Source organism: Panthera pardus, unplaced genomic scaffold (genome assembly GCF_024362965.1).
Source record: "Panthera pardus isolate Hobbes unplaced genomic scaffold, ASM2436296v1 HiC_scaffold_1, whole genome shotgun sequence".
Lineage (NCBI taxonomy): Eukaryota > Metazoa > Chordata > Mammalia > Carnivora > Felidae > Panthera > Panthera pardus.
The window spans coordinates 9,552,031-9,577,821 of record NW_026526654.1 but is presented as its reverse complement, the minus strand read 5'-3'; the positions used below and the strand labels follow the sequence as shown (position 1 = coordinate 9,577,821).

The 25,791-nt window shown below is 48.7% G+C and overlaps 1 protein-coding gene across 6 annotated transcripts; it reads right to left on the bottom strand.

Moving 5' to 3' along the window:
• Nucleotides 1-1,051: 1,051 nt before the first annotated feature.
• Nucleotides 1,052-25,681, bottom strand: PCID2 (PCI domain containing 2). Of its 6 annotated transcripts, none has more exons than XM_019443846.2 (12): nucleotides 25,516-25,681; nucleotides 19,122-19,211; nucleotides 15,971-16,044; nucleotides 12,561-12,615; nucleotides 9,071-9,174; nucleotides 6,081-6,156; nucleotides 5,301-5,442; nucleotides 4,144-4,244; nucleotides 2,891-2,964; nucleotides 2,613-2,738; nucleotides 1,968-2,091; nucleotides 1,052-1,649 (listed from the first exon to the last, which is right to left on the bottom strand). In XM_019443846.2, the coding sequence occupies exons 1-12, from the start codon at nucleotides 25,549-25,551 to the stop codon at nucleotides 1,560-1,562; spliced, it is 1,092 nt and encodes a 363-aa protein (XP_019299391.1). In that variant the 5' UTR covers nucleotides 25,552-25,681; the 3' UTR covers nucleotides 1,052-1,559. The 6 variants fall into 6 exon arrangements, with proteins under 6 accessions (XP_019299391.1, XP_053764487.1, XP_053764535.1 ...); XM_053908512.1 differs by having other exon boundaries at nucleotides 5,301-5,418; XM_053908560.1 differs by lacking the exons at nucleotides 15,971-16,044; nucleotides 19,122-19,211; nucleotides 25,516-25,681 and adding an exon at nucleotides 13,574-14,401.
• Between the last annotated feature and the right edge of the window lie 110 nt (nucleotides 25,682-25,791).

Here is a 25,791-nt window from a genome sequence, read left to right as displayed (position 1 = left end):
GCTGTCAGCATAGAGCCCAACACGGGGCTTGAACCCAGGAATCATGAAATCATGACCTGAGCCGAAGTCAGATGCTTAACCGACTGAGCCACCCAGGCACCCCATAAATAAATAAAAACATTATGAAAAAAAGTGTTCTAGAGGCCACTCGAGCACAAGTCAAGAAGCAGGGACTTGGATTAGGGGACCCATCCCCACTTGGGCAGAAGTGAGGTCTGTTCCTCTGACACAATGCAGACCAGCCGCAGGGACAAGATCTCTGTGTCCACAACCCTGAAGTGCCCCACTGTGCACACAAGCCAAGTCCAAAGAGAAGGCCACTGACACCCAAGGTGTGTCTCCTCCGTGGCCAAGCAGGACCGACCACATGCTACCAGTAACAGCTGATCCCGGATTTCTGCTGGTCGCTGTCCACTGCTGGAGGGAGAGCCTCATGGTGCTGACAAAGCCCAGAGTGAGATCCAGGCCGTGAGCACACGGCTCTACACCCGGCTGCAGGGTGGCCCCACAGAGCAGCGGAAGGTGGCTGTTCCTCACGCACTGCCGTGAGAGAAAGGGACAGCGCGGCCCCAGTGCAAGAGGATTATGGGCCTGCCAGTGACCACACTTTCCTGCTCAGGGGACTGGCTGGGGAAAGGGCAGCCTGGAGGTCAAGAACCTGCTGGCCATAAATCCACGGCACACGCTCCAACCCGCAGACACCATCCAGGGCACGTGGGTCCCTCAGCTGGGATCCGGATGTGCCTAGGGCACAGGTGACACTATGTGACTCGGGAGGCTGGAGCAGCCACCGGTGAGGCCCATGTGGACTCGAACTGGGAGCCAGAGCCCAGAGCCAAAGCACACCCAAGTGGTCACCCACCTCCATGGGGCCAGCTGGCGCCACAGGGAGCAGGCGCACACCTCCCACCGAGCCCAGAGGGCCCGCCAGGCGGGAGACTGATGCAGGACCAATCCGTCAGTCTTGAGCTGTGGCCTGTGCCATAAGGGGAACCACGTTCTCTGAAGCAGCTTCTAAGCTTCTACCCTCAGTAACACCGCAAAGACAAGCTGAAAGCACTTAGGACATTTTCTTTAGTAAATTTTGCACGAACAGAGGAAATGTGCACACTCTGAAAACATGGCAGGCTGTAAAATGTGGAAAAAGTAAATTCATTTTGTATAAAGAAGCCTTAAATTAACCAAACACTTTGATCAGATACAAAGTTCAAATTTAACATATAAAAATAGACGTGCCCCCAGAAGACAGAATAAAGGACACGCCATTCGTATAAACTCAGGATGCTGTTTCAGAGGAAGGGTTATGTAAAAATTTATAAAGGTGCCTTTAGGAACAGCACCTCTGAGGTAACAGAGCTGTGCGGGGCACAGAGCCCCTTCGCCCGTCCACATTTTCTGAAGGAGCTCCCGCTCTCCGCATGGTGGACCTCAGTTGTGAGCCCAGAGAAACGAGCCCAGAGATCCCGGCGGCAGAGGTCCTGGCACAGGATGGATTTCATCTGCGCAAACGGTGACTGAAGGAACATGCCGTCCTCCCGTCCTCGGGACCGTGCACGCACTCAACACACTGTCGACAGCGGGGGGAACGGGTTCTGCTTGCTAACAACCAGCTTCTGATGCTGATGTGATATGTAGCCTTTAATGTGGCCCTGCAGGGGAGAGAGGGCTGGCTCGTGGTTCTGGGCCAAGGAGTGGGTGCATTCACCACTCAGCCCCGCGCATAAGCGGCCGACTCCAATCGCAGCCGCTGGATCCCCCGGGGCGCACAACAAATAAACACACATGGTATGGACAACAGAGAAATCCAGACTGTGTCCGCCCACCCGCGTCCCCTCTGAATACCACAGTTATTCCCTAGGATGGAATCAGTTCTGTCAGAAAATGCCTTCACAAACTAAGTGGCTTTCCCGCAGCTCCACCCGAACACCAAGTTCGAGGCCCAGCCCACTGGGACGCGGCTCACTCACCATGTAGATCAGGTTGGCCAGGATGCACTGGACCTCATCGATGTCCACGTCCTCCACTCGCATGAACTTCAAGGCAACCAGGAAAGCGTCCAGAGACAACTGGTGTGTTCTGAGCAGCAGGTACCTGGGGGAGGGAGGTGGGGGTCCACGCGGGTTACCAATGGCTGGGGCACTGGTGGCAGCTGACGCTCCGAGTCGGGAGGGCAAATGTCTCCTGAAAAACCACCTGGGAGACACGCGAGAATCACTTCTCACATGTATGGGACATCTCACTGAATGGAGGCGGTCTCTGAAACCAGGGCACCCCTGACAGTGAACAGTGTCCTCCGCAGTCGAGGACAGGTGGCCCCCACAGCTGTGAGCGGAAACAGATACAGAATTCAACTACCTGACAAATGGGAGCAGGGCAGGGTTTGGGTCAGCTGGTCATGTGACAAAATGTGGGGCCCTCGACCCTGAGCACTGGTACCCATGCCCGCAGGTGGCCGTGCTCTCTGAGTGGCCGCAGAAGTCTGCTCTCATTCCACAAGAGCACAGGGCAGGGCTGGGGCCTCGTCCACACAGGCGGTCAGAAACCTCCACAGCCCAGCCAGGCGGGAGTCACACTAAAACCTAAACTTGTTAAAAAGAAAATACTTAGCTTACACTTTCTTGAAGAGATTCCTGTAGGTGATGATCTTCAGCTTCTCAAGGATAAGGAAAATGCCACAGCGGATAAAGAAGGTCTCATGCTTCGTCAGGGCCTCGTTCAACAGCAGAAGATTGCCTTCGCTGCGTGTGAGGGACAAATGCGCAAACGTGGTCACAAAAACCGGAGCCAAGGACGAGAGCGCGTCAAGGAGCAATGAGCTCTCACAGGCCACGTGACAGATTTTTAGCTGATGTCATATTTTAAAAGGGCCCAAGTGGAAAAGGTTAGATACCTGACAGCTTTGGTCACTTCGGCAAACTGCATGAGGTGATACTTTCTCAACAGCTCGATGGTCGGCATATGACCCTAAGACAAAGCACCAGTTGTCCAGAATAACACCGTTTCGTTCTCAACAGAGTTGATCTTTGACAAAATTCATATGAAGGAATCACCACCTTTTGAAAACTTGCAACCTGTGTTTCTGAGTTTCTTTTTATTATGATGTTTATTTATCTTGAGAGAGAGAGAGAGAGAGAGACAGAGCACAAGCGGGGGAGGGGGAGGGGCAGAGAGAGAGGCAGACACAGAACTGGAGGCAGGCTCCAGGCTCCAGGCTGTCAGCAGAGCCCAACACAGGGCTTGAACCCACAAGCTGCGAGATCATGACCTGAGCCAGTCGGACCTTTAACCAACTGAGCCATCCAGGCGCCCCTCTTACAGTTTCTTCTGAAGTACTGGAACAAGGCCTATAAACATGATGGCAGATGAGCTAACAAGGGTCTGGCCATCAGAGCCCCTGGGAGCAGTAGTGCAGTCTTGCCTCTCAGTTGGCACCTGACCTTGACGTTCTCATGCCCTCACTGGTTATAACTTAGAGGGGAAGCAGCGGCTGAAGAAAACACTAAGAGCCGGGAACTCAGAAACGTCTTCCAGGAGAGGCAGCTGAACCATTTACAACTGCAGGCTTCTGGGAAGCAGGGTCAGAAGCAGGCAGGGCACGTAGGACACGGCACTTTTCGGCCATCAGCTACCCTGCTCTATTTACATTTTAACCACGTGGGTACTGCTTTGATCGCTTTTTAAAATTTTTAAACGGGAGGAAAGGAAGCTCTATCACTTTGAGAAAGTTTTAGTCAATTAAACTTGCCGGTTACTTGCTGTTTCTTTTCAAGTCTCTAATTAACTTTGGGTGACCAAATGAGATACCTACAGACAGGCTGGAATGACGTTTTTCTTTCTTAATCCGCTTCTATTAATTTAGATTTTTAGGGGAAACAGATAAACACGCATTTACTGTGTCTTACAGATGTTCAACTTTTAAGTTAGATACTTTTAAGAGTATCTATTTTGTGCTTCCTAGCACAAAACCTTTTTAGAAGGATCTACAGTGTCAGCTGTGGAGATAAATGGTTCAGGCCACACACAAAGCTTATTGTCCCCTATTCCGGGGTGCACTCACATGGGGCTCAGACGGTAGTACCTACGCGCCACCTGCAGGCAAGTTCCGAGAAACAGGGTCTACAAGAGCTGAGTGGCATCACTTACCAGCAGCATTTTCACTGGGAGTAAATAGATGAGAATCATCCGTTTGTTCTTCTGACTCGAGCGGTGGCAGTGCTCGAAGGCAAAGGACAGGTACTCCTCGGCTGCAGGGACACCGACAACGTGGGAGAGGTCGGAACCCCACCCCACCCCCCCAGCCCCGATAGAACCACAGTCTCAGCAACTGGAAGCACCTACGGCTGACAGTGAAGGCTGTTTGCTGTGCTTGGTACTCAAATTCGGGGGAAAACTAGAGTGGTACCTTAAGAACCCTCAAAAGAATACGACGTAAAAGCTTCTATTCTTATGCTCCGCATTTTAAGGGACTAACACGAGGTAGGGGAACAACCCAGGAGGGCCACGTTCCAAAGCCCTGGACAGCTGGTCTGCATGAGCCTACGGAACAAAACCAGAGCAGTCGCCAGGACAGCACAGTTGCTTTCGTTATCAGACTACACAGCTCTAACGCACGGAGAGAAAGCACTTTTAGTCACGTCGCTCCATGTGCACACAGCCACTGAAGACGTGGGTTTAAAAGGTCTAGTCTGGGTACAACACAGGAGACCACGGGGAGCCGCCACACGCCAGCTAATCACAAAGTTTAAGAGAAAAACCTGGCTTCGTGTTGTCGAGAAAACTCACGAGAAACGAACAGTGACATGGTTTCGAGAAAGCTCGGCTCTGACAAGCACTGAAGTGGCGACAGTACACAGGGTGGGGGGGGGGGGAGGGGGGTGGACACGTCCCCTGGGGTTTCCACAGCTGACTCCCGGCCTCCGCGGCCACCACAAGGGCACAACAAAGTGGGGGGGGGGGGGGGGCAATCCCTCACGTCCAACAGGAAGGACTGTGGTGTTTCAATGACATCACATAAGAGAGACGCCCACAGCGACTGAGACTCTGGCAGGGGCTCCACAGACCAGGACAGGCTTTCCTTTCAGTAACAACTTTGGTGCCCACAGCTGCGCACGCGCGCGCACACACACACACACACACGCAAGCACACGTGCACACATGCACATGCATGCACACGCACACACACACACAGCCTGGATGAGGCTTACAGCAGATTCCACCTTACATGCTAATAAGGTGCCACAACTGTTGCCGCCGCCCAGAGCCCCGCATCTTTAGAACCCTGGAAACGAAGACGAACAAACCTTGCTTGAAGTCACTGTCGAACATGGCCTTGCGCCCGACGTAGTACCTGAACGTCACCCTCTGGGCGGTGCTGTAGTCGTCCTTCAGGTTGGAGCTGTCGATGGCTCTGATGAGGGGCTTGCACAAGTGCAGCTTGTTTATCTGCGACAGCCCCACCCCTGGAGTTACAGCCCCTCCCCTGGGGTTACGGCCCTGCCCCCGAGGTTACAGTCTTGCCCTCAGGGTTACAGCCAGCCCCAGGGTTACTGAGGACATGGCAGGACCAACACCAGCTTCCCCCCACCACATACACACCTCCTCGGAGCAGGAACTACATGGTTAAAAATGCCTATTTAGTAATAAGAACTGAAATGCCAGCTGCGTGGCAGATTACCCCAGGCTGGAGGGCTGCCACAGAGGGGCCGCAGAGGGGTCACTGGCCAAGCCCACGCGGCAGGAAGGGCCTCTTTACCCATCCAGGCACCCCCTGCTCTGCAGCTAATTACTGCAGCAGAGAAGGCTGGGGTGAACCCCTCCCGTGCAAGCCCAGTCCCCCCACGCCAGGCACACCGCTTGGGGCATTGGCGCCCTGCTTTCCCTGGAGGTGCAGCCCTCGCCTCATGAGGCAGAGGCTGAAACGGTACGACACACACAAAACACTTGCTGCAGTCCCCGCCCCCAGCAGGTGCGCCACGGACTCGACCGTGAGTCCAGTTACGTGAGGGTCATCCCCCAGCGACCCCAGGGACGCCGGTGCCCAGGGAGACGGGCAGAAAGCAAGCGCCCCCAGGGAAGCACACCTTAAAGTAGATCTTGAATAGCTGGTTCACCAAGAACAGCATCCCCCACTTCTTAGAGTCCTCGATGCCAGCCCGACTGTGGGAAGACAACTGTTGTTTAGTTACATGGAAAACAAGGGTTTTATTTATTAGTCACAAAGACAATCTACCTAAACAAAATTAGTACTTTGAGATAAAAACACCGCTCCAGCCTCGTCCATGAAATAAAACAACATAAAGCAGAAGTCTGACCTAACAGGCTACGGAGTACGCATCACGTGTGTTGGGTAACGCATTGTGGACAAGGGGACGTGTTCTTGCTTATCCTGACAACACGGTGAACTACAGAAATCCACAACGACGTGGACAAACCACAAACAGAGCAAGACGCAGCACATGCTGTGTAGGCACCGTGGGGAGGGTCTGCCTGGGAAGGGGATGGGCGACGACAGTGTCCTGGACCTCCAGGGGGTTTGGGTCACACACGGGTGAGGACTTATCCAAATACAGTCAAGATCCGTGGGAGTCACTGTGGGTAAATTTTACCTCAAAGCACAAGAGAAACCGCAGTATTTAAACAAGTCACTGAGGGACAGGCCACCTTTGGAATGCACCAGAAACAAAAAACAAAGGCAAAGTGCTAGATGCACAGAAGGGTAGATACCCATCTGCAGAGCAAGTGGCGGGTGTACAGGTATCTTCACTGTAAAGTTCCGTCAACACGGCCAAACGCCTCACGATTTCACGATACAGGGTTGGAACACAATCCAGAGTTGTGTCTCCCACGAGTCCGTAGGCCACAATGGTTCTTCCAGGCGCAGCTGTGCGCTCACTCCATGGTGCCAGTGGCCAGCTGCCTGCAAACTCAGATGGAGACTGGCAGGCTGTTCACAAGCCAGAGAAATAGAAATCACTCCCTAAGACCAGGGCGTGCCCATATCAGAATGCTCAACGTAAAAATACGGTCGGTGTTTAAGTATCAAAGTCCTGTTTTGTGACAACAGCCAGCTCCTTCATGACTGTCACCAGCCAGGTGCAGGGTCTCCCCCATGACTCCCGTCACCAGCCAGGGACAGGACCTGAACAAAGAACCCTCTCTCCGTGGGTTTCACGTCGTCTGTGAAGTGGGGACAATGCAGCCCCAGCCACCTTAGAGCGCAAGGTGAACACCGCTCTGGAAGGAGCAGGAGGAGCAGGTGCTAGGCATCATGGCTGAGCACTCTTCTCAGCACCCCACCTGGGCCCGTCTGGACTAAAGGCAAGGACCTCTTCCAGAGACACGCGGAAAGCAGCCCGGGGGGAAGGGGGGTCACAGGGTTTCTCTCAAGCAGCGGTGCCCGCACCTTGCCCGCAGTGGTTTTCATTCACGTCTCCTTGGTGACCGAAGATGTTGAGCATCTTTGCGAGGGTTTCCTGGCCGTTTGGCTCCCTCCTTTGCAGAGTACCTATTCAGACCTTCGCCCAAGTAAGGCAGGTTTTTACCTCTTTCCTGTCGACCTGTGCAGTTTTCACACATCCTGGACACACGCTGTCAGTCACATCATTTGCAAATATGTTTTTTGTGTTCTACGGTTGTTGTGCACTTTTTTGATGGCATCCTTTGAAGCGTAGAAGTTTCTAACTCTGATGAAGTCCAGTTTCTCTGTTTTTCCTCAGGTTACCGTGTTTCGGGTGACACACCAGGAAAGCCACTTATCCCACAACAAACCCAGACTGAACACTCCCTGGGCACGGGGGCCACGGCATGACAGCAGTGCAGTGGACTCCCTCAGCCTCGGCCACAAGCGTCCCCGTCCATGTAAGGACCAATGGGGAATGCAAGGACAAGAGTGCGGTCTGTCGCGAAAGCCACAGAAGCAGAGCCTCCTGTCTGAGGCCATGTCGGAGGCCACCACTGACAGAAGAGCAGAGCGGGAGGACAGGCGGGCACCCGCGACCCCTTGGGGAGGGCCCCGGCTCACGGAGTGGCCACTGACATCCAGCTCTGGCTGGAACATTGTCAGGTGGGGCTGGTGGGGACAGGGGTAAGAGAAGAGAAGCTGGGACACTTTCCGTGAACAATAGTTTTGTATGTTTACGTAAGTATGGAAAACTTCTTCCTTTCCATTACAATTTCCAATCTTCCTTTCCATTACAACTTCCAATCAAGTTTTTTTTTTTTTACAGAATCAAGCGATTTTATAATGGGGGAAGAGATGGGGTTTCAGGAGGGAAATGTAAACTCTAAAGCAGAATCGGATAGAAAGCCTAGGATTAAAAAATAAATAACGGCAGACGAGATCAGTCAACTCGAAAGAGGTCAATACAAATCACCTGCACCGAAGGCCAGAGAGGGAGGACAAGATGGAAAACCAGCAGCACCAGTGCCCGTGGCAGAACACGCCTCCCACAGGCATCCCAGAGGAGACACACAAAGAGGAAAAATCCCAGCTCTAAGAATCTAATAAAACATATTCATTTCCAGACCTGAGAAGCTCAACGAACCCCGAATAAGAGAAATACGGCAACATGCAGGGCAGCAGAGTCTAGTGGCAAGAGACACGGTGGAGAGACGACGCTGCCAGAGGCCGGAGGTGTGTGCTGCGAACCAGGAACACAGGAAAACGGGAGGACGGACGTGCTAACGCGCCAACAGAAAACACGGTCCATCCGGAATTCTCCACCCAGCAGAAAGGAAGGTGAAGACAGTGCAGAAAAATGAGAGTTTAGAGAATTCGGTGCCAGCAGACCAGCACTCGGAGCAACGTGCTGGTGCGGGACCTCGTGTAGGAAATGGGCCGGGTGCAGTCAGACCCCGGGACAGAGGAAAGGGTTCTGGCAACGCGGCACATGGCAGAGGTCAAAGGCTGTTTTCTTCTCCTCCCTCATTTCCTTTACACAACAGTGACCATCTAAAACAAGAGACGGTAATGCTGTGGGGTGACCACAGACACCCAGAAGACAAGTGTCGACGGCTGACCAAGGACAGGAAGGGGCGTCGCGTGCTGCTGGGAGGGGGCGCGTGTACTCACGTGTCGCTGGCGCAGACGCGGAAACAGCTCATCAACAACTCAGCCGCCTTTTCCAGCATGTCCCCAACCTTGCTCCTCCCTTTCTTCACCAGCTGCTGGTCCGCCTGGCAGACAACAAACAGTCATCAGTCATGCTCTCATTTCCTCTAGCACTTCTGGCACGGCTAGGAGCAAAGATGGCTGCAACTCAGGGTCAAAGTCCCAGAAGGTTCTGGGCAAATCTTTTAGTTAATGTTACTTTTAAAAACTGAGAAAGTTCCACAGCGTCTTCCAACTCTTCCACAAATCAAATTTCTATTCAACCAACTGAAATGACTGAGGCTGTCATCTGTTTTTTAACCCTTTGTCACATGTGGCCCCGTGCTGCTAACGGAGCCTTTCCTTGAGTGCTCACAGACTGCTCCACCCCCCACATACAGCCGGTCAAAACCCTTGAAATGTACCCTCTGACAGACACCAAAGTCATTCCCAGGTTTGACTCTCCCCTGGTTTTCCAGCCAGTCTTAGTTAGAGGAGAACCCGTTTCCTCCCACTCACGCCCCTATCACAGGTTCTCCACGTAAGGTCTATGGACCCCTGGGGGCCTTTGGAAGACTTGCAGGTAATCCCTGTGGTCAAAACTATTTTCAGGACAACACCAACAGCCACCGCTTGTCTTTCCGCTATACTGATGTTCACACCGATGGTGCAAAAACTATGGCAGGACAAACCGCTGGGGCCTTTCCAGCAACACCAAACTAAAGCAGCAGTCAGCAATCCTTCAACCAACCAGGAACACTGATGTCACTTCAAAATGTCCTTGATGGGGTGCCTTGTGGCTCAGTCAGTTAAGCGTCCAACTCTTGGTTTCAGGTCAGGTCATGATCTGTTTTGTGAGTTCCAGCCCTGCATTGGACTCTGTGCTGACAGCTCAGAGCCTGCTGGGACTCTCTCTCTCCCTCTATCCCTCTGCCCCCTCCCCCTCTTGCTCTCTCTCAAATACATAAACTTAAAAAGAGTTCTAAAATGTCCTTGATGACACAGTAAATGTTAATTTTAAAATCTTGGTCCTTGAATACATTTATTTTCAATATTCTTTGTGATGAAATGGAAAATATGCCTAAAGCATTGATCTGTTGCACACCGAGGTATGACAGTTTTTGTTTTTTAAGGAAAAGCACTTGGGCAGCTATTGGGAGTGGCCAGCTATCACGTGGAACCAACAACTGACCAAAGGGCATGGTGGTCCAGGCAGCAGGGTCTAAAGGACCAATGTGCTCCAAGGTGAATGAAACATGGCCATCAATTCCAGACAAAACACTGACAGTATTTGTTGCCAAAGACATCTGTCCTTTCAAAAAAAAAAAAAAAAAATCAAAATTTTGTAAAAGTTGTATCAACCATGATGAACTTGGCAACATTCCATTACTTCAAAGCTCTTCTGATAAGGTCACTGGAGACATTAACAAATGCAGTTTTTCTGGTTTGGGGTTTTTTACATAATGAAATACGTCAACATCTGGAACATCTCCTTAACTCAGTGAACCAAAATTTTCCAAATGACCGTTTGATCCTACAAAATCACATGGGAATGAACGATCCATTCAGAGTTCAGGACACCCCAGTGGATTCTGATGTACCAGCAGAAAAGCTCGCTGCTAAGCTTCAGAAGCCACGCTGTAACTAACCTCTACAAATTACCTCCTGGAGCTCTGGTGCGGCCCAAAAGAACACCTACAATCATCTGAAAGACTATTAAAATATTCCTCTCCTGTCCGTCTACATCTGTGTGAGTCCAGACTGCCTTCCTACATTCCACCAAAGCAACATAGTGTGGCATCGTGCACACAGAAGACCATGGTCCAGTCGCTTCTGTCAACACTAAGAGGTCAAAGAATGTGACTCTTCTAGGTACATTTTGTTCATTTGGAAGATATAGTCATTTTTTATTTAAAACATCAATTGTGAGTCGCCTGGGTGGCTCAGTCAGTTAAGCCTCCGACTTCGGCTCAGGTTATGATCTCATGGTTCGTGAGTTTGAGCACCGCCTTGGGCTCTGTGCTGACAACTCAGAGCCTGGAGCCTGCTTCGGATTCTGGGTCTCCCTCTCTCTGTCCCTTCCCTGCTCACACTCTGTCTCTCTCTCCCTCTCTCTCTCTCTCTCTCTCAAAAAAAAAAAAATATTTTTAATTTAAAAATTAAAAATAAAACACGTTACATTACCACATAAAAGACTTATTTAGATAAATATGTGTTTAAATCCCAGTTAAAAAATTTTTATACAATAAATATACAAATAGGTAGAACACATATAACCAAAAGCTCTCCGGAGCCTCAGATAACTTGCATTTAAGTTCTATTTTTCGGTTCTAGAAGTTTCCATGTAGCTCTTCATTACATCTTCTAGTTCTTTGCTGAGATACCCTTATGCTTGCATCTGCTCAAGCGCGTTCATGACCGCGCCCCAAGGCTTCTTTATGACGGCCGGGCTGCCATCTGGTCAGGGACTCCAACATCTGGCGTCTGTGGACGGTCTCCTCACAAAGCTCCTCCTGAGACTCTCCGAGAAGTGATAATCGGGGCACGAGGTTAAGAGACTGTGTGCCTCATTCCAGCAGGGGATGCCCCGCCTGCGGGGAACCGTCCCGGGCTGGGTGGGTCCGGCTCCCCACAGGCCCCTGCAGGGCTGGGGACCCGCATGCGGCGGGTGGGTGCAGCAGGGACTACTGAGGAGGTCCGTGCTTCTGGGCTGCCCTCCCCCTCCTGCTCTCCTCAGGGCCTCTTCGTCGCAGCCCATGGGCATTTCTGGGTTTTAGGCTCCTCTGGGCCCCCGGCCAAATTGGGGAACCCGCCGCTCACTGCTCTGCAAGTCCCTGGCGTTTCCTGTCTGCCTGTGGGGCCGTGCTGGCCTCAGCATTCCCGGCAGGACAGAGAGGAAAGCTGCAGCTACCCCACCTTGTTCAGAGTCGGAAGGTATCAGTAATTTTTATCAATAATTTTTAAACCCGGAAAGGCGTGTTGGGACCAAGTTCACAACTGCTGCTCCTATCCCAAACTGCCGCGTGTGGCTCCCCAAGGGCAAACCAGCCCCATCACACCCGCAGCCTTTGCCTCCTGGCACCACGGAGACCCCCAGCTGCCTCCTGGATCCACATCAAGGAGGAATCCTTCAAGACAGCATGGGCACATCTTAACAGAAGACAGTGCAGAACCGTTCCCTGGGCCCACTCTGCCCCTCTGAACACCTGCCGCACACCACACCCGACGAACCACACTCAGGAACAAGCCTCTCCACGTCCACAGTGTGAAAACCCAACGCATGTTTAAATCTTCACATCAACCCAGCGACGAGAGTGAGGTCCAGCCACCCCTGTCCTGTTGCTCTCTACACCAGACACCCCCTGCCTAACCCACTCCTTCCCCAAAACTTTGGGAAGAATGACGTGAAATTAAACAACAGGTAGAAATGGAGTTTGAGTTTTAAAACGATAGAGATAGAAACTGAACTTACATTATTGGCAAATATTCGAAGGTCAAGCGCTACAGCATACATGACAGGCAGAGCCCTACGGGGCAAAAAAGCAAGAACGTCTGAGGAGGCCACGAGGTCAGATTCCATTACCATAGCTGGGAATGACACGGACACCCAGGTCCACCATTCACACAGCGGCGACCTCCCTCCAGGGATCTGACGGTTACCGCTGCCTCCCTCGCCTCCCTTCGGGGCAGGCTCAGCCCCGGGCTCCCTGATCGACACGGACGCCGGGCACTGAAGCGCCACCCGCCCACCGCCCGGACCCTCTCTGAGGCCTGGACCCCAGTGCGTCTAGGTCCTCAGCCCAAGACAGCACCTCCTCACACCGTTCTAGGACCTCCGCCTTCCCCTCAACCATTATCCAAACAGCTCCACTAAAAAAAGATGTGGTTCAGTGAGACCAAACACGACCCAAGAGACGTAACAGACAAAATGTCATAAAAGTTTTTGTTTTTGTTTTTTAATTTAACTGGCGGCATGGGTTTTGTGTGTAAGACAAGTCTTCAGTTAAAAAAGGTTTTTTGTTTTTTCAGTAAAAGATACCTGTAAGCCTTCAGTTAGCGCAGTATAAACACACTTCAGTATTTACCTACAGTTAATAAATCAAAAATCATAAAATTAAGAATCAGTCTGTCAAGGAACTTGACCTGATATAACTGTACTTGACCTGCCTTTTTATCCAACTTAAAGCCCAAAGTTCAAAGCTGACAACTGAAGGGAAAGATAGTATTTGATGTATATTTTGGGTCTGGTAGGGCTGAAGTAGAAACAAGGCTTCATATTTATGTGAACACAGCAAACTCTCTACTCTGCCACATGATGTTTATGCTATGAGAACTCCGTTATCTGCGCTGGTATTATCCTGCGTCAACACAGGATATTAATATCCACAGAGAAAACACATTTATTTGGAATAAAGTTTTAAAAAGCTTCTGCTAAAAAAAAAAATTGCCTTTTGCTAATTTCTGGCTGCTTCTGCCCATACTCACCAGTTGTCCTCTTTGTGGGCCTGAAATGCCCGCAGGAAAGATGTATTATGTTAAGGAAGGAATAACATACAAAATCCAAGTAATGCCACAAACGGTAAGAAATATGAAGGACTCTAAATTTTAAGTTTAGAAGATCATGTATCAGAGAGAGAGCTTCTTAAAGGAAAAATATACAGATTACAAATATCTGAAAGTCATTAGGTATGAGTATAGTAATTATATTTCTCCAAAGTAAGGGACTGAGATTTTTTTCATTGGCAACTTCAAACATTTGGTTTCTCTGAAGCCAGATGATGAGTTATACATAATAAATCTGTAAAATATATTTCCCTGATTACAGAATTCTTAAATTCAAAGGAGACTTCCCTAGTTAGTAACCGACTCTCCTTTGTATATTTAAACAAGGTTAAAAAAGAAGCAAACTAAAAATCTAGAGATACATATAAAAACCAGAACATTCATTGACTGAGGCCTTAGCTAGGAGATATCACTTAAATGACTTAAATCAGAAACTAGCTTGATAAAGCTCTTTAGTGACCACAGTCAAATGATGATGTTTATTGAGTTCACTCCTGTCCACCTATGCCTGGATTTCAGAGCTCTTGTATTTCACCAAAAGGACTAAGTAGTTGCTGTAATTAGACTTAATGTTTTAAAGGAGATATTCTTCCAACAGAATTAAGGAACCTTAATCACAACCTGTATTCTTCCTCGCTACCTAGGTAACATGACAGTCTCAAGGTCCATGCTAAATTTAAGCACCTGAGTGAAAAGGCGAAACCAGTTTCTCTTCTGAAAGGTTTTTTCATTCCTTTCTAATTAAAGGTATGAATAAAACTGGCCCGATGTTTCAACATCTTAAACCCCAAATATAACTGAACAGTAACACCAATGACAAAGATATTGGACGATGACAGTCTGGCATTTGTACGCCTCTATGAAGTCGTGGTTCCCCACGGCGTAAGTGCACCTGCAAAGGAAACATCGCGGACTAAGGATAGAGGAGCAGAACCTGGAAGGGAGCTCCACAGACCCCACCCCTCACTTCGGTCACAAATGCCCGGTCCTCTGCTGATCCTGAAGTTGGAGCTACAGGAACCAGGAGGAGAAGAGACACACAGGTGGCTTCTGAACTAAAACGGGCTGATGTGAGATGAAACCCACACAAAGTCCTAAGACTACTCTCTCGGGTCCCGGGAGGAGACCGAGCTGCAGCAGGTGAGAATGACAGGTGCTGGTAAAACCAGAGCACAACACCTGCACTGCACCTGAGGGGGAGAGAGTACAGGGGCAGGGGGGTGTTCTCACTGGGTGTTCACTGGGCAGTCGGCGTCAGTGAGTTCACCCCCAAATCCGGAACTGTACAGAGCCAGGAAATAGCAGGGTGCCTCACACTGCCAGGAACCCAGTGGCACCCCCAACCTTTCCAGAGGGCCCCTCCCAGGGCTCACACGGGCTCTTCCTCCACCTTGCCTCCTGCACCCCAGCCTGCTCGGAAACACCGGAGGCACACAGGCAGGAGGGCGACCAAACGCCAGTGCTTTAGGACATCAAGCTCTGCCCACTCAACGCAAAAACGATGAAAACAGCAGATATGAGATGTAACTAAAAAGCAGTCTTTGGGGTGCCGGGGGGGCTTAGTTGGTTAAGTGTGCAACTCTTGCTTTCAGCTCGGGTCACGATCTCACAGTTGGTGAGCTCAAGCCCCATGTCAGGCTCTGTGCTGACAGTGTGGAGCCTGATTGGGATTCTCAGGCGCACACACGCTCTCTCTGTCCCTCCCCTGCTCGCAGTCTTTCATTTGCTTTGCTCAGCATTAGCTCTATTCTCAGCAGCACAAGTCAACTGCAAGCTGAATGCCCTCCTGAACAACAGAGCACCCTGCAGCCGATACAATAGTCAACGCTCCCAGCACCACACTCTAAACACATGAATGTGTGGGGCGCCCAGGTGGACTCAGTCGGTAAAGCATCTGACTTCGGCTCAGGTCATGATCTCACGGTTCGTGAGTTCGAGCCCCACACTGGGTGAGCCCCCCTTCTCTCTCTCTGCCCCTCACTCACTTGTACCCTCTCTCTCTCTCAATAAATGAATGAATGAATGTGCAGGACCACAATATAGCTTCAACTTTTAAAAGCATCCATGATCTTTCAAATGAAAAAAAGTTTATTAAGATTTTAAAGTGGTATAAATTTCAAAAGTTCTCATAGGCTTTACCAAAGTAAAACTTTTACTTTACCAAAGTAAATTTTTTTTTTTTACCTAAGTAAAATTAAAAATGAACTTTTCTTTTCAAATTATTCTTTGTTTCAAATTTTGGATGATGTTAAATAAAATCCCTAGTTGATTCAGCGATTCCCAGATTTGTTTTATTTTTCCTCCTCACCAACAGATTACCTTAAATGAGCAGCAAACATTTCGTCATAAGGAGGTTCCAAAACCTGTTGACATTTCTCTTCCGGGGAGGCCAACTGAATGATAAAAAAACAAATGACAAAAATAAAATTTAAATTGAAAGGCATTAAAAGAATGCAATGTGTAGAAAGAGATTTAGACAAACCTGTTTCAAAGGAATTTACACTTTAGAGTTCACAGTAACATTTGACACTCTAGCCCTTCTGAATTAAAGAGTCGTTACTTCCACACACATTTATCACTCAGGGTCTGTGACAGGGACTACACAAACACATGTGTTTCATCTACCACAGTCCAAGAAAAACCCTGGACGCTTCTGTGCGTATCTTAATACAACAGCCAGTCAGTCAAGAAACATTTATTGAGCAGCTACTAGTGCTTAATAAAGAATGCAAAATAAATAAGGCCACATGACTCAGAGACGATGCCCTATTAAGAATCACTTCTCCTTGGGGCGCCTGGGTGGCTTAGTCAGTTGGGTGTCTGACTTTGGCCCACATCAACCCACGGTTCATGGGTTCAAGTCCTGCGTCAGGCTCTGTGCTGATAGCTCAGAGCCTGGAGCCTGCTTTGAATTCTGTGTCTCCCTCTCTCTCTGCCCCTTCCCTACTCACACTCTATCTCTCAAAAATAAACAAACATTGAAAAAAAATTTAAAAAAAAAAATCATTTCTTCTCACCTCCTGGTGACAGAGCCACCCTCTCTGTGTCCTGGCTAGGCCAGCTGACATTTATTTCTAACATTTTCTTCCCTCTCCCTCTTGGCCAGATTTCAGATGACTTGAGGGCCACGACGGGTCATCCGGCACACAGAATTAAAGGAGCCCGTGGGTGTGGACTGGCACAGTGAGTAGGGCAGGGAGGAAGGGCAGGTGTGTGGCACCCACGGAGGCGCATCCGGCCGGCAAGCCTCTGGCACTAACTTCATTTAGAGCGACGGTTTTCAACTCCGTCGCCCAGGAGAACCATCCAGGGAACTTACAAAGAGCCTCCTCTACTCCACAAACTGGTTCACTTAGTCTGAGGTACTGCCTGTACGCTACCAAATATAATCTCCAATACTCAGGGCTCCTTTTTCTTACAAAACAAAACCTGTGCTTCCAACAGGAACACATTAGAATATCGTAATGGGAATCACGAGGAAACAAGACTTTATAAAACGACAAGAATATTCCCCACAGAAGGTAATGCTTGGGCATCACTTATCTGTTAAGGATACTTTTTTTTTTTTAATTTATTTTTTAATTTACATCCAAGTCGGTTAGCATGTAGTGCAACAATGATTTCAGGAGTAGATTCCCTAATGCCCCTTACCCATTTAGCCCATCCCCCCTCCTACAACCCGTCTAGCAACTCTGTTTGTTCTCGATATTTAAGAGTCTCTTATGTTTTATCCCCCTCCCTGTTATATTATTTTTGCTTCCCTTCCCTTATGTTCATCTGTTTTGTATCTTATAGTCCTCATATGAGTGAAGTCCTATGATATCTCTTTCTCTAATTTCACTTAGCATAATATCCTCCAGTTCTATCCACATAGTTGCAAATGGCAACATTTCATTCTTTTTGATTGCTGAGTAATACTCTATTGTATATATATACCACATCTCCTATATCCATTCATCCATCGATGGACATTTGGGCTCTTTCCATACTCTCTTGTTAATAGCACTGCTATAGACATTGGGGTGCATGTGCCCCTTCGAAACAGCACTCCTGTATCCCTTGGGTAAATTCCTAGTAGTGCAATTGCTGGGTCGTAGGGTAGTTCTATTTTTAGTTTTTCGAGGAACCTCCATCCTGTTTTCCAGAGTGGCTGCAGCAGCTTGCATTCCCACCAACAATGCAAAAGAGATCCTCTTTCTCTGCATCCTCACCAACATCTGTTGTTGCCTGAGTTGTTAGCCACTCTGACAGGTGTGAGGTGGTATCTCATGGTGGTTTTGATTTGTATTTCCCCGATGATGAATGATGTTGAGCATTTTTTCATTGTCGGTTGGCCACCTGGATGTCTTCCTTGGAGAAGTGTCTATTCATGTCTTTTGCCCATTTCTTCACTGGATTATTTGTTTTTTGGGTGTTGAGTTTGATAAGTTCTTTATAGATTTTGGATATTAAGCCTTTATCCGATATGTCATTTGCAAATATCTTCTCCCATTCCATCAGTTGCCTTTTAGTTTTGCTGATTGTTTCCTTCGTTGTGCAGAAGCTTTTTATTTTGATGAGGTCCCAGTAGTTCATTTTTGCTTTTGTTTCCCTTGCCTCCAGAGACGTGTTGAGTAAGAAGTTGCTGCGGGCAAGATCAGAGAGGTTTTGCCTGCTTTCTCCTCAAGGATTTTGATGGCTTCCTGTCTTACATTTAGTCCTTTCATCCATTTTGAGTTTATTTTTGTGTCTGGTGTAAGAAAGTGGTCCAGGTTCATTCTTCTGCATGTCGCTGTCCAGTCTTCCCAGCACCACTTGCTGAAGAGACAGTCTTTATTCCATTGGATATTCTTTCCTGCTTTGTCAAAGATTAGTTGGTCATACATTTGTGGGTCCATTTCTGGGTTCTCTTTTCTGTTCCATTGACCTGAATGTCTGTTTTTGTGCCATAAATCAAAGATACTTCTATTTCAGTGTAGGATTTAGCAAATGTTATCCATAAAATGCCAGATGGTAAATATTGCTAGCTCTGCAGGCTGTAGGTCTCTGTTGGCCTGCCGAGCTACACCGCTATGGCGGGAAAGCAGCCACAGACAGGACATGAACAAGCAGACGGGTATACTCCATGAAGCTTTACTCATAGCAAGACACATCTGTGAGCTCTGGGGACAGACAGGCCAGGGCACAGCCTAAGCCCCACCACCTGCCTGCTGGATGACCTTGGATGACCTTACTATACATTCTATTTCTCTGAACCTCAGAGGGTCATGTGGGAATTAACTACAGGAACCTGAGACGCATACCTCAGGACGGTATCTAACACAAAGTGTACAATAAATAACTGGAATTATATACATCATAGACAAGCTTTAAGTTTTTCAAAAGAATGGCAGTATTAGTCTCCTTCTGACTCAAACTCTACACTTTCCTTAGGAAGCCGGACACCCTAGAGGCCTCTCAGACACCTGCATACGTGGAACCTTGCGCCCACCTGGAGCCGTGGGTTGGCAACATGAGGGTGCTTGAAAGACACGAGCTCTGCACAGGACGCCCCATCTCTGGTGTCGATTGCTTCATAGACCTGAAACATTTGAACAGAGAAAAGCTAAGTAGAAAATAAAATACTCGTAGAACCTAAATAACAGGTTGTATGCCACTAAAATCCATTTTCCCTACTCTGAATCAGGGAGTCACAGTAATAGAAATGCAACAAGTCGGTACTCTCTTTAGCCAGCAAACAATAACTACATTTCAAAATGAGATCTTTTAGAGGCAAATAAACAGGTGACTTACTGTTAAAAACAATGAGAAAGCAGCATAAGCCAGTGGTTATTAATGAAGGTGAATTATTTTACTTTTACTCAGTCATACTGACACTTGAAAACTTACAAAGCTTATAGGGAGAAAAAAAAAAAGCTTAAGAATCACATATACCCAAAAAAAGGCTTTTACTCAACCTACATATAAAAGCAAAAAGGGAATGGCAACACCTAAAAGAAATGATGTCATAGCCATACCACGGGAGACCTGGGCACTGTGAGCAAGAACTAAATAGATCCATCAGTGATGACACTGGAAAGCATCCATAGCATGTTTACCGTTAAGCAAAAAAAAAAAAAAAAGTCACAGGAAAAATGCCTACCTTAATCTGGGAGGAAAAAACAAAAACAAAAAAACCCCTACATATGTAAGCACAGGAAGAAACACAGAGCCCACACCATACAGCTGACCCCCTGGCCAGCAGGACCCAGGAGACTTTTCTGTCTGTCCACACTGGAGGCCTGGGTTGCAGCAGACATTTGTAATTAGAAAAGCAAACGAGGTCTTAAAATTATGTTTACCAAAAGATAACATAAAAATCCCAACTGTACAGGTAGAGAAAGCTGCATATACGGTACGATTAATCTACAGCGGGATCAGTTACGTAAACCTCATGTCCATGTAAGACTGCGATCAGGCGTGACATAAAGCAGACTTCAATGGTACACCCACAAGAAGGCGCTCGCATTGCTGCCCAGCAGTGAGAGGCAGCAAGACACCTCCGTGCACCTACCAGGAGAGGTGAGCGTGAGAAGGGCGGCCAGACTAGCCACTCCCAACAACAGACAGTGAAGGGTGCTGTCCCACACCGCTGGCGGGAAGCTGCTGGGAACGCCTGCTGCAGGGCACACACCTGCTCTCCCACCCCACCCAGTAACCCCCACCTGGCATCTCAGCTAGAAGAAATGGACCCAACTCCCGGTCTGTTACACCACTTAGGGCATCACCTAAGACAATATATGGACTAAAGAATCTGCCATCGACTCTCCAATGAAACCATGCAAGCACTTAGGTTTGGAGCCAGTAATTCCACTTCTAGGGATTTGCAAAAAACAAGAGATTTGTGCAGGGTTACATCAAATATTATTACAAGGAATCACAAAATACTGGTCCTCAAGAAGGCTGATAAAGGCTGCCAAAGTCCCTGTCACCGGACGGGTGAAGGTGCAAAGGGACAGCAACAGACCACGGACAAATCCTAAAAGAACCAACACACTATTCAGGGAACATGAGGACCACAGCCAGGCAGTCACCTGTGTCAGCCACCGTGACATGTCATGTCTCAGAACTGCTGGTGTCTTGATTTAGTCAGCCCCCATTAGACCCCGAGGCTGGACTCCAGGACAGCCCGCTCAGCAACTTGCCCTGCAGTGTCCCTGGTGGCCCGTCTGGGCACTCCCCAGAGAAAGTTCTCTTCCCTGGCTACTGCTGGTCACCTGGTGACCTCCAGGCTCCAAGCTGGTCCATGGAGGCTGGAGGGGGACAGGGGAAGAGTCATCTACTCTTGGAACTCGTAATTTCTTTAAGTAATCTCTATACCCAATATGGGGCTTGAACTTATGACCCCAAGATCAAGGGCTAGCCAGGTGCCCCTGGAACTCATAATTTCTTAAAAATACATTTACTAACTCCATCTGCTAACAAGGAAGGCCTAGAGGTAATGATATGCCCCCACCCCCAGTGGCAATGAGCACAGCCAGCACCCAGATTTTCTAAACTCCAGTACCTACTGAAAGGAACCAGAGCCGCTGGAAAAGGACTGGTCCAGTGCTGGGACAGGGACAGAACTACATGAGTTTGGAGTGGATGTTATTGTATTAGAAAGCAAAGCAGAGCTCAAGGAAGGATGAACACAGGCCAGAAAGCCCCAGAAACCAGTCTGAATGAGTTCTTAGTGGCCAAATCTGGGACAAGCAGAGCTTCAAAAGAATTAAGAATATTCTTTATAACTTTTCAATGTTTATTATTTGAGAGAGAGTGTGCACATGAGCAGGGGAGGGGGACAGAGAGAATCCCAAGAAGGCTCTGTGCTATCAGCGTAGAGCCTGACGCGGGCTCACTGTCACAACCATGAGATTGTGACCTGAGTTAAAATCAAGAGTCAGATGCTTAACTGAGCCACCCAGGCAAATAAGGATATTCGTACTATTGGTTCTGGATTATTACTCGGCATTAAAAATGATCTATAATAATACATCTTTAAAAAGGAGCATGGGGAAAAGCATTTTTAACAGATGAAATAGTAGCTAATAAATGTAGAAAGAGTGAGAGAATCACCCCTTGGTAAATATTAACGTAATAGCTCACTTGGGAAAAGACCACAAATGAAAGTGGAGACCATTCTGTGAAAGGGCATAGGGCAGGTGCTCCCAGGCCCCCACAGGACCCCCCCCCAACACACACAGATTATGACACGATTACAATGGGAAAAGTACCTTGACCCTGGAGCAACCTGATGGGCATCTCCTTCAGCAGGTGATGAGCAAGGACCCCTGAGGCAGCCTCCTCAGGTGAGGCCACAGAAAACCCACGCCAGCCACGTTAACCCAAACCTTAATCATTAAAAGTCAAATAAAGGCCGATGGTGAGAAATCTAGGATCCCACTGCCCTGCACATGTTTTAAAAAGCTAATCGTTGTAAAATAAATCCCTTCCCAGAAAAAGGCAAGAGTTCTCTTCTAGATTAAAGACCAAAGAGCCATGTGCCTGGGTGGCTCAGTTGGTTGAGCATCTGACTTTGGCTCAGGTCATGATCTAGCTGTCCATGAGTTCAAGCCCCACGTCCGGCTCTGTGCTGACAGCTCGGAGCCTGGAGCCTGTTTCAGATTCTGTGTCTCCCTCTCTCTCTGCTCCTCCCCCACTCATGCTCTGTCTCTCTGTCAAAAATAAATAAACATTAAAGACCAAAGAGCAAAACAACCAAATGCAGAGTGTGATCTGACTGGATCCTGGAGTTAAAGAAGAGGTTCCAAAGAACACTCTGGGTAAATCATGAATTCTGCTTTAGAAAACACTGATGTAAAATGTCTTGGGTGCTCTACAGGCTGTGCATCGGGACAGCAGAATGGTCCTCAGTGAAGGGCCACAGTCAGCGACTTCCTTCAAGTAGTTCAGGAGAGAGAAGTGCAGGGGCCCAGAGGGAAGGAGGAGGCCGAAAGGGTGGCCAGGTGAGGAGTGGACATGTCTTCATTGTACTTCTTTCAACTTTTCTGTAGCTTTGAAAATTTGCAGAATAAAAAGCTAAGGAAAATAAAAACTGTAAATGTAGACAGTTTTTAAAAAGTAACCTGCTGGGGCGTCTGGGGGGCTCAGTCAGTGAAGCACCTGACTCTTGATTTTGGCTCCGGCCACGATCTCACGGTTCGTGAGTTCAAGCCCCGCTTTGGGCTCTGTGCGGACTGCACTGAGCCTGCTTGGGATTCTCTCTCTCTGTCCCTCTCCCCAAATAAATAAATAAACATTAAAAAAAAAAAAGTAACTTGCAGTTTGAAATAAGAGTTTGTAGAACAGACAAAAGAATGATGTAAAGGACACCAAAAAAATAACACCAGCCCTCAAAGAGATGTTAGAGATAACGATGAGATCCGCCTTTGGGGGGAAGTACAGCTATCTGTGGATTTTCAACTGTGCGGGGTCAGCACCCCTAACTCCCACATTGCTCGAGAATCAACTGTATGTGCAAACTGATCTTTTTCTAAGTACGACAACAATTCTTAGAAGTAGCATATATGGGGAAATGTAAAGTAAATTAATTCAACCTGTCCTCTCGGAACAGAAATGAAACCATATGCCTGTCGAAACAAAGAGCACTAAATAAAAAGGGTCTCAACAGACAAGAGGACATCTTAGCTATGACTGACTGCTGGCAAAGACAGCCCTTTGTGGGCTCTCGAGCTGGGTGTGCTAGCCCCATGAGGCCCTGACCTCTAGCTCTTTCACTTGGGCCACTGCTCAGGGCTGTTTATGTGGCTGTCACCTTGAGAAATGAAGCAATGTCTCCCCTCATCCCTAACCCTAAACAAAACGCAGGCTTAAATCACTGCTTTCTACAAAATGGGTGGATTCCCAACATTCAGCGTTTCTCTCTTGGATGCAGGTGCAGGCACCCTTCCAAGCCCACTGAGTCTCCAATGGGAACTGAATCCAAGGGAACCAACAGGCTGACCCCACACTGCCCACCGCACTGAGTTACAGACCCTTGGTCTCTGACCCAGGAACGCATGTGTTCTGTGAGCATCCAAGAAACTAACAAGAGAACTCATCAACTTACGAGGAGTAAAACCAAACCCCAGACCCAAGTGCTATTATCAAGTTATCACAGAGAACACAGGAAATGACAGACACATGACTTGTCCACGGGTAGTTGCTGGCTGAAGTTACTGTGAAGTACGAAACAAGGAATGGAGTTGTACCCAACTGACAGTCACTGAGATTCAAAAAACAGCATACTTTGGAGCCTGAGAAATAGGTAGGTTGACTAAAACAGGAAACGTTGGCTGAAACTCAGGCTAACAGAGGCAGTGCGCTTTGTGTTAAGGGTATGGACTCTAAGGCCAGAACTCCCAGTCTGAATGGGCCACATAGTAGCCCCGTGACCCTGGAAAACCATTTAACTTCCTCTGTAAAATGAGGCTTGCAATGGACCCACCTCCTAGAAAAAGCAGTAATGAGTTACTACAAACAACAGTGGTAGGTTCTTAGTAAGAGTTCAACAAGCACTAGTGGTTATTCTTCCCATCACCCCAACTACTTCATCAAGTAACATTCCCCTGGGAATACAGGAACAGGATCCAGGAAGACTTTGGTGAAACAGAGGACTATGAAACTTGGGCCAGCACCAACTCTAACTTCAGTACTCACTAGAATGAGGAGGTCTGAGCATTGGCAAATCACTGCACTTCACTCCCTTCTATCTACCCCCATTTATCCTGTCAACGAATTGTATTGAGCCTCCACGTGGGTCAGACTATGTTCAAGGCACGCAAAATGCCAAAAAGGATTTAGCTGTGAGCAAGAGAATTGTAAAATATTCAGAAAAACATGAAATTCTAGAGAGTCTCTACTCAAGTTGGTTCTCAAATGTCTTTCCTTCCAGCTTTAAATAAGCTGGTACTAGAAAACCTTAACTCTGCAAAGATACAGCCACAGTAGACTTCTTAAAAGAAAGGTCTTAGATCTCAATCAAAATATTGGCAAATGAATGCATACTTGCATGTTTTAAATTTTTTAAAAAGCATGTATCTGTTTTTTCAGGATTCCTGTTTTAACTAAATTACCAAATATCTATGCAATGAACGGTCCCAATCATGTCAGACTGTATTCAATTGTCATCTAGATATCTTTATCTGGTTGTCAACAGACACCCCCAACTCAACATGTCCAACACCGAGTTTAGTTTTCCCTCCAAATCTGTTCTGCTCATGTGTTGCCCACGCTGGAAATTTGGCACTTATTCTCCCAGTCCCTCAGCCATAGAATGTTAACGGAACGTTTCCTAAAGACATGTTTAAAATCCGCTCCCTCTTTTCCTTATCACCACTGTTCCAGTTCTAGGAATGAGCACAGTTTAGTGGACACAATGCAAGTTTTGAATCCATAAACACTTATGCTTTCAGTGTGCTCTGCCGTCAATAGGCTGTGAGGACGAAACTCCCGTGAGATGCACTTCCATACAAAGTCCGCCGGTGCTAACCGTGTCCTGGACGGTTGCTCCACTAGCGCTCGTGGCCGGACCACCTGCCTACCCCATCCCACCAGTATCTGTCCGGGGTCTTGTCGTTGGGCCAGGCCTTCCACGGCTGAGGCCCCACTGCTCAGCGTGGCTAACAGGCCCTCCGGGTCGGCTAGGACCACGCCGCACGTCCCTAAATTGAGGTCAACGCTCACCGGTCCGCCCCTGGGCTCCCGGGAAACACCGTCAGTGTGCCCGTTCAGTCGCCCTTGCTTCCCGTCTGGGGGCTAAGAGCTCAGGCAGAGAGACCGGGCGAGACGACTGGCCCCGGCCCACGCGTTCTCGCCAGCGTCGCGGGGCTCCCGCTGCAGACCCCTAGGACGGAGCGCGTTACCTGCTGCAAGTACTGGTTGATGGTGATGTGCGCCATGGCGGCTCCCCTCCACCGGATGTGGGCGCGGCCTGCGCGGCCGGCCACAGCCACTTCACTTCCGGCCCGCGGTCCGTCCGGGCCAGCGTCCCTCCGCCCCCGCCTTCCCCGCGCTCTGGTTCCGGAGGGACAGAATCCGCGGGAGCGCGTCCCGGGCCGGCATGGCGGCACGTCCGGGCTGAGGAAGGCCGGGGTCCTCTCTGCGATTCGCCGCCTCTCCTCGGCGAGGACGCCTCGTCC

What these genes read in the sequence shown, in the direction of transcription:
- PCID2 (XM_019443846.2), bottom strand. Translation starts at nt 25,551, where the DNA reads ATGGCGCACATCACCATCAACCAGTACTTGCAGCAG. An exon ending in CGACAGTGACTTCAAGCAAG is followed by an intron (nt 4,245 to 5,300) that starts GTTTGTTCGTCT and finishes GTGTCCCTGCAG; the next exon opens with CCGAGGAGTACCTGTCCTTT. An exon ending in TGGCCAACCTGATCTACATG is followed by an intron (nt 1,650 to 1,967) that starts GTGAGTGAGCCG and finishes TCTCCCCTGCAG; the next exon opens with GGCCACATTAAAGGCTACAT.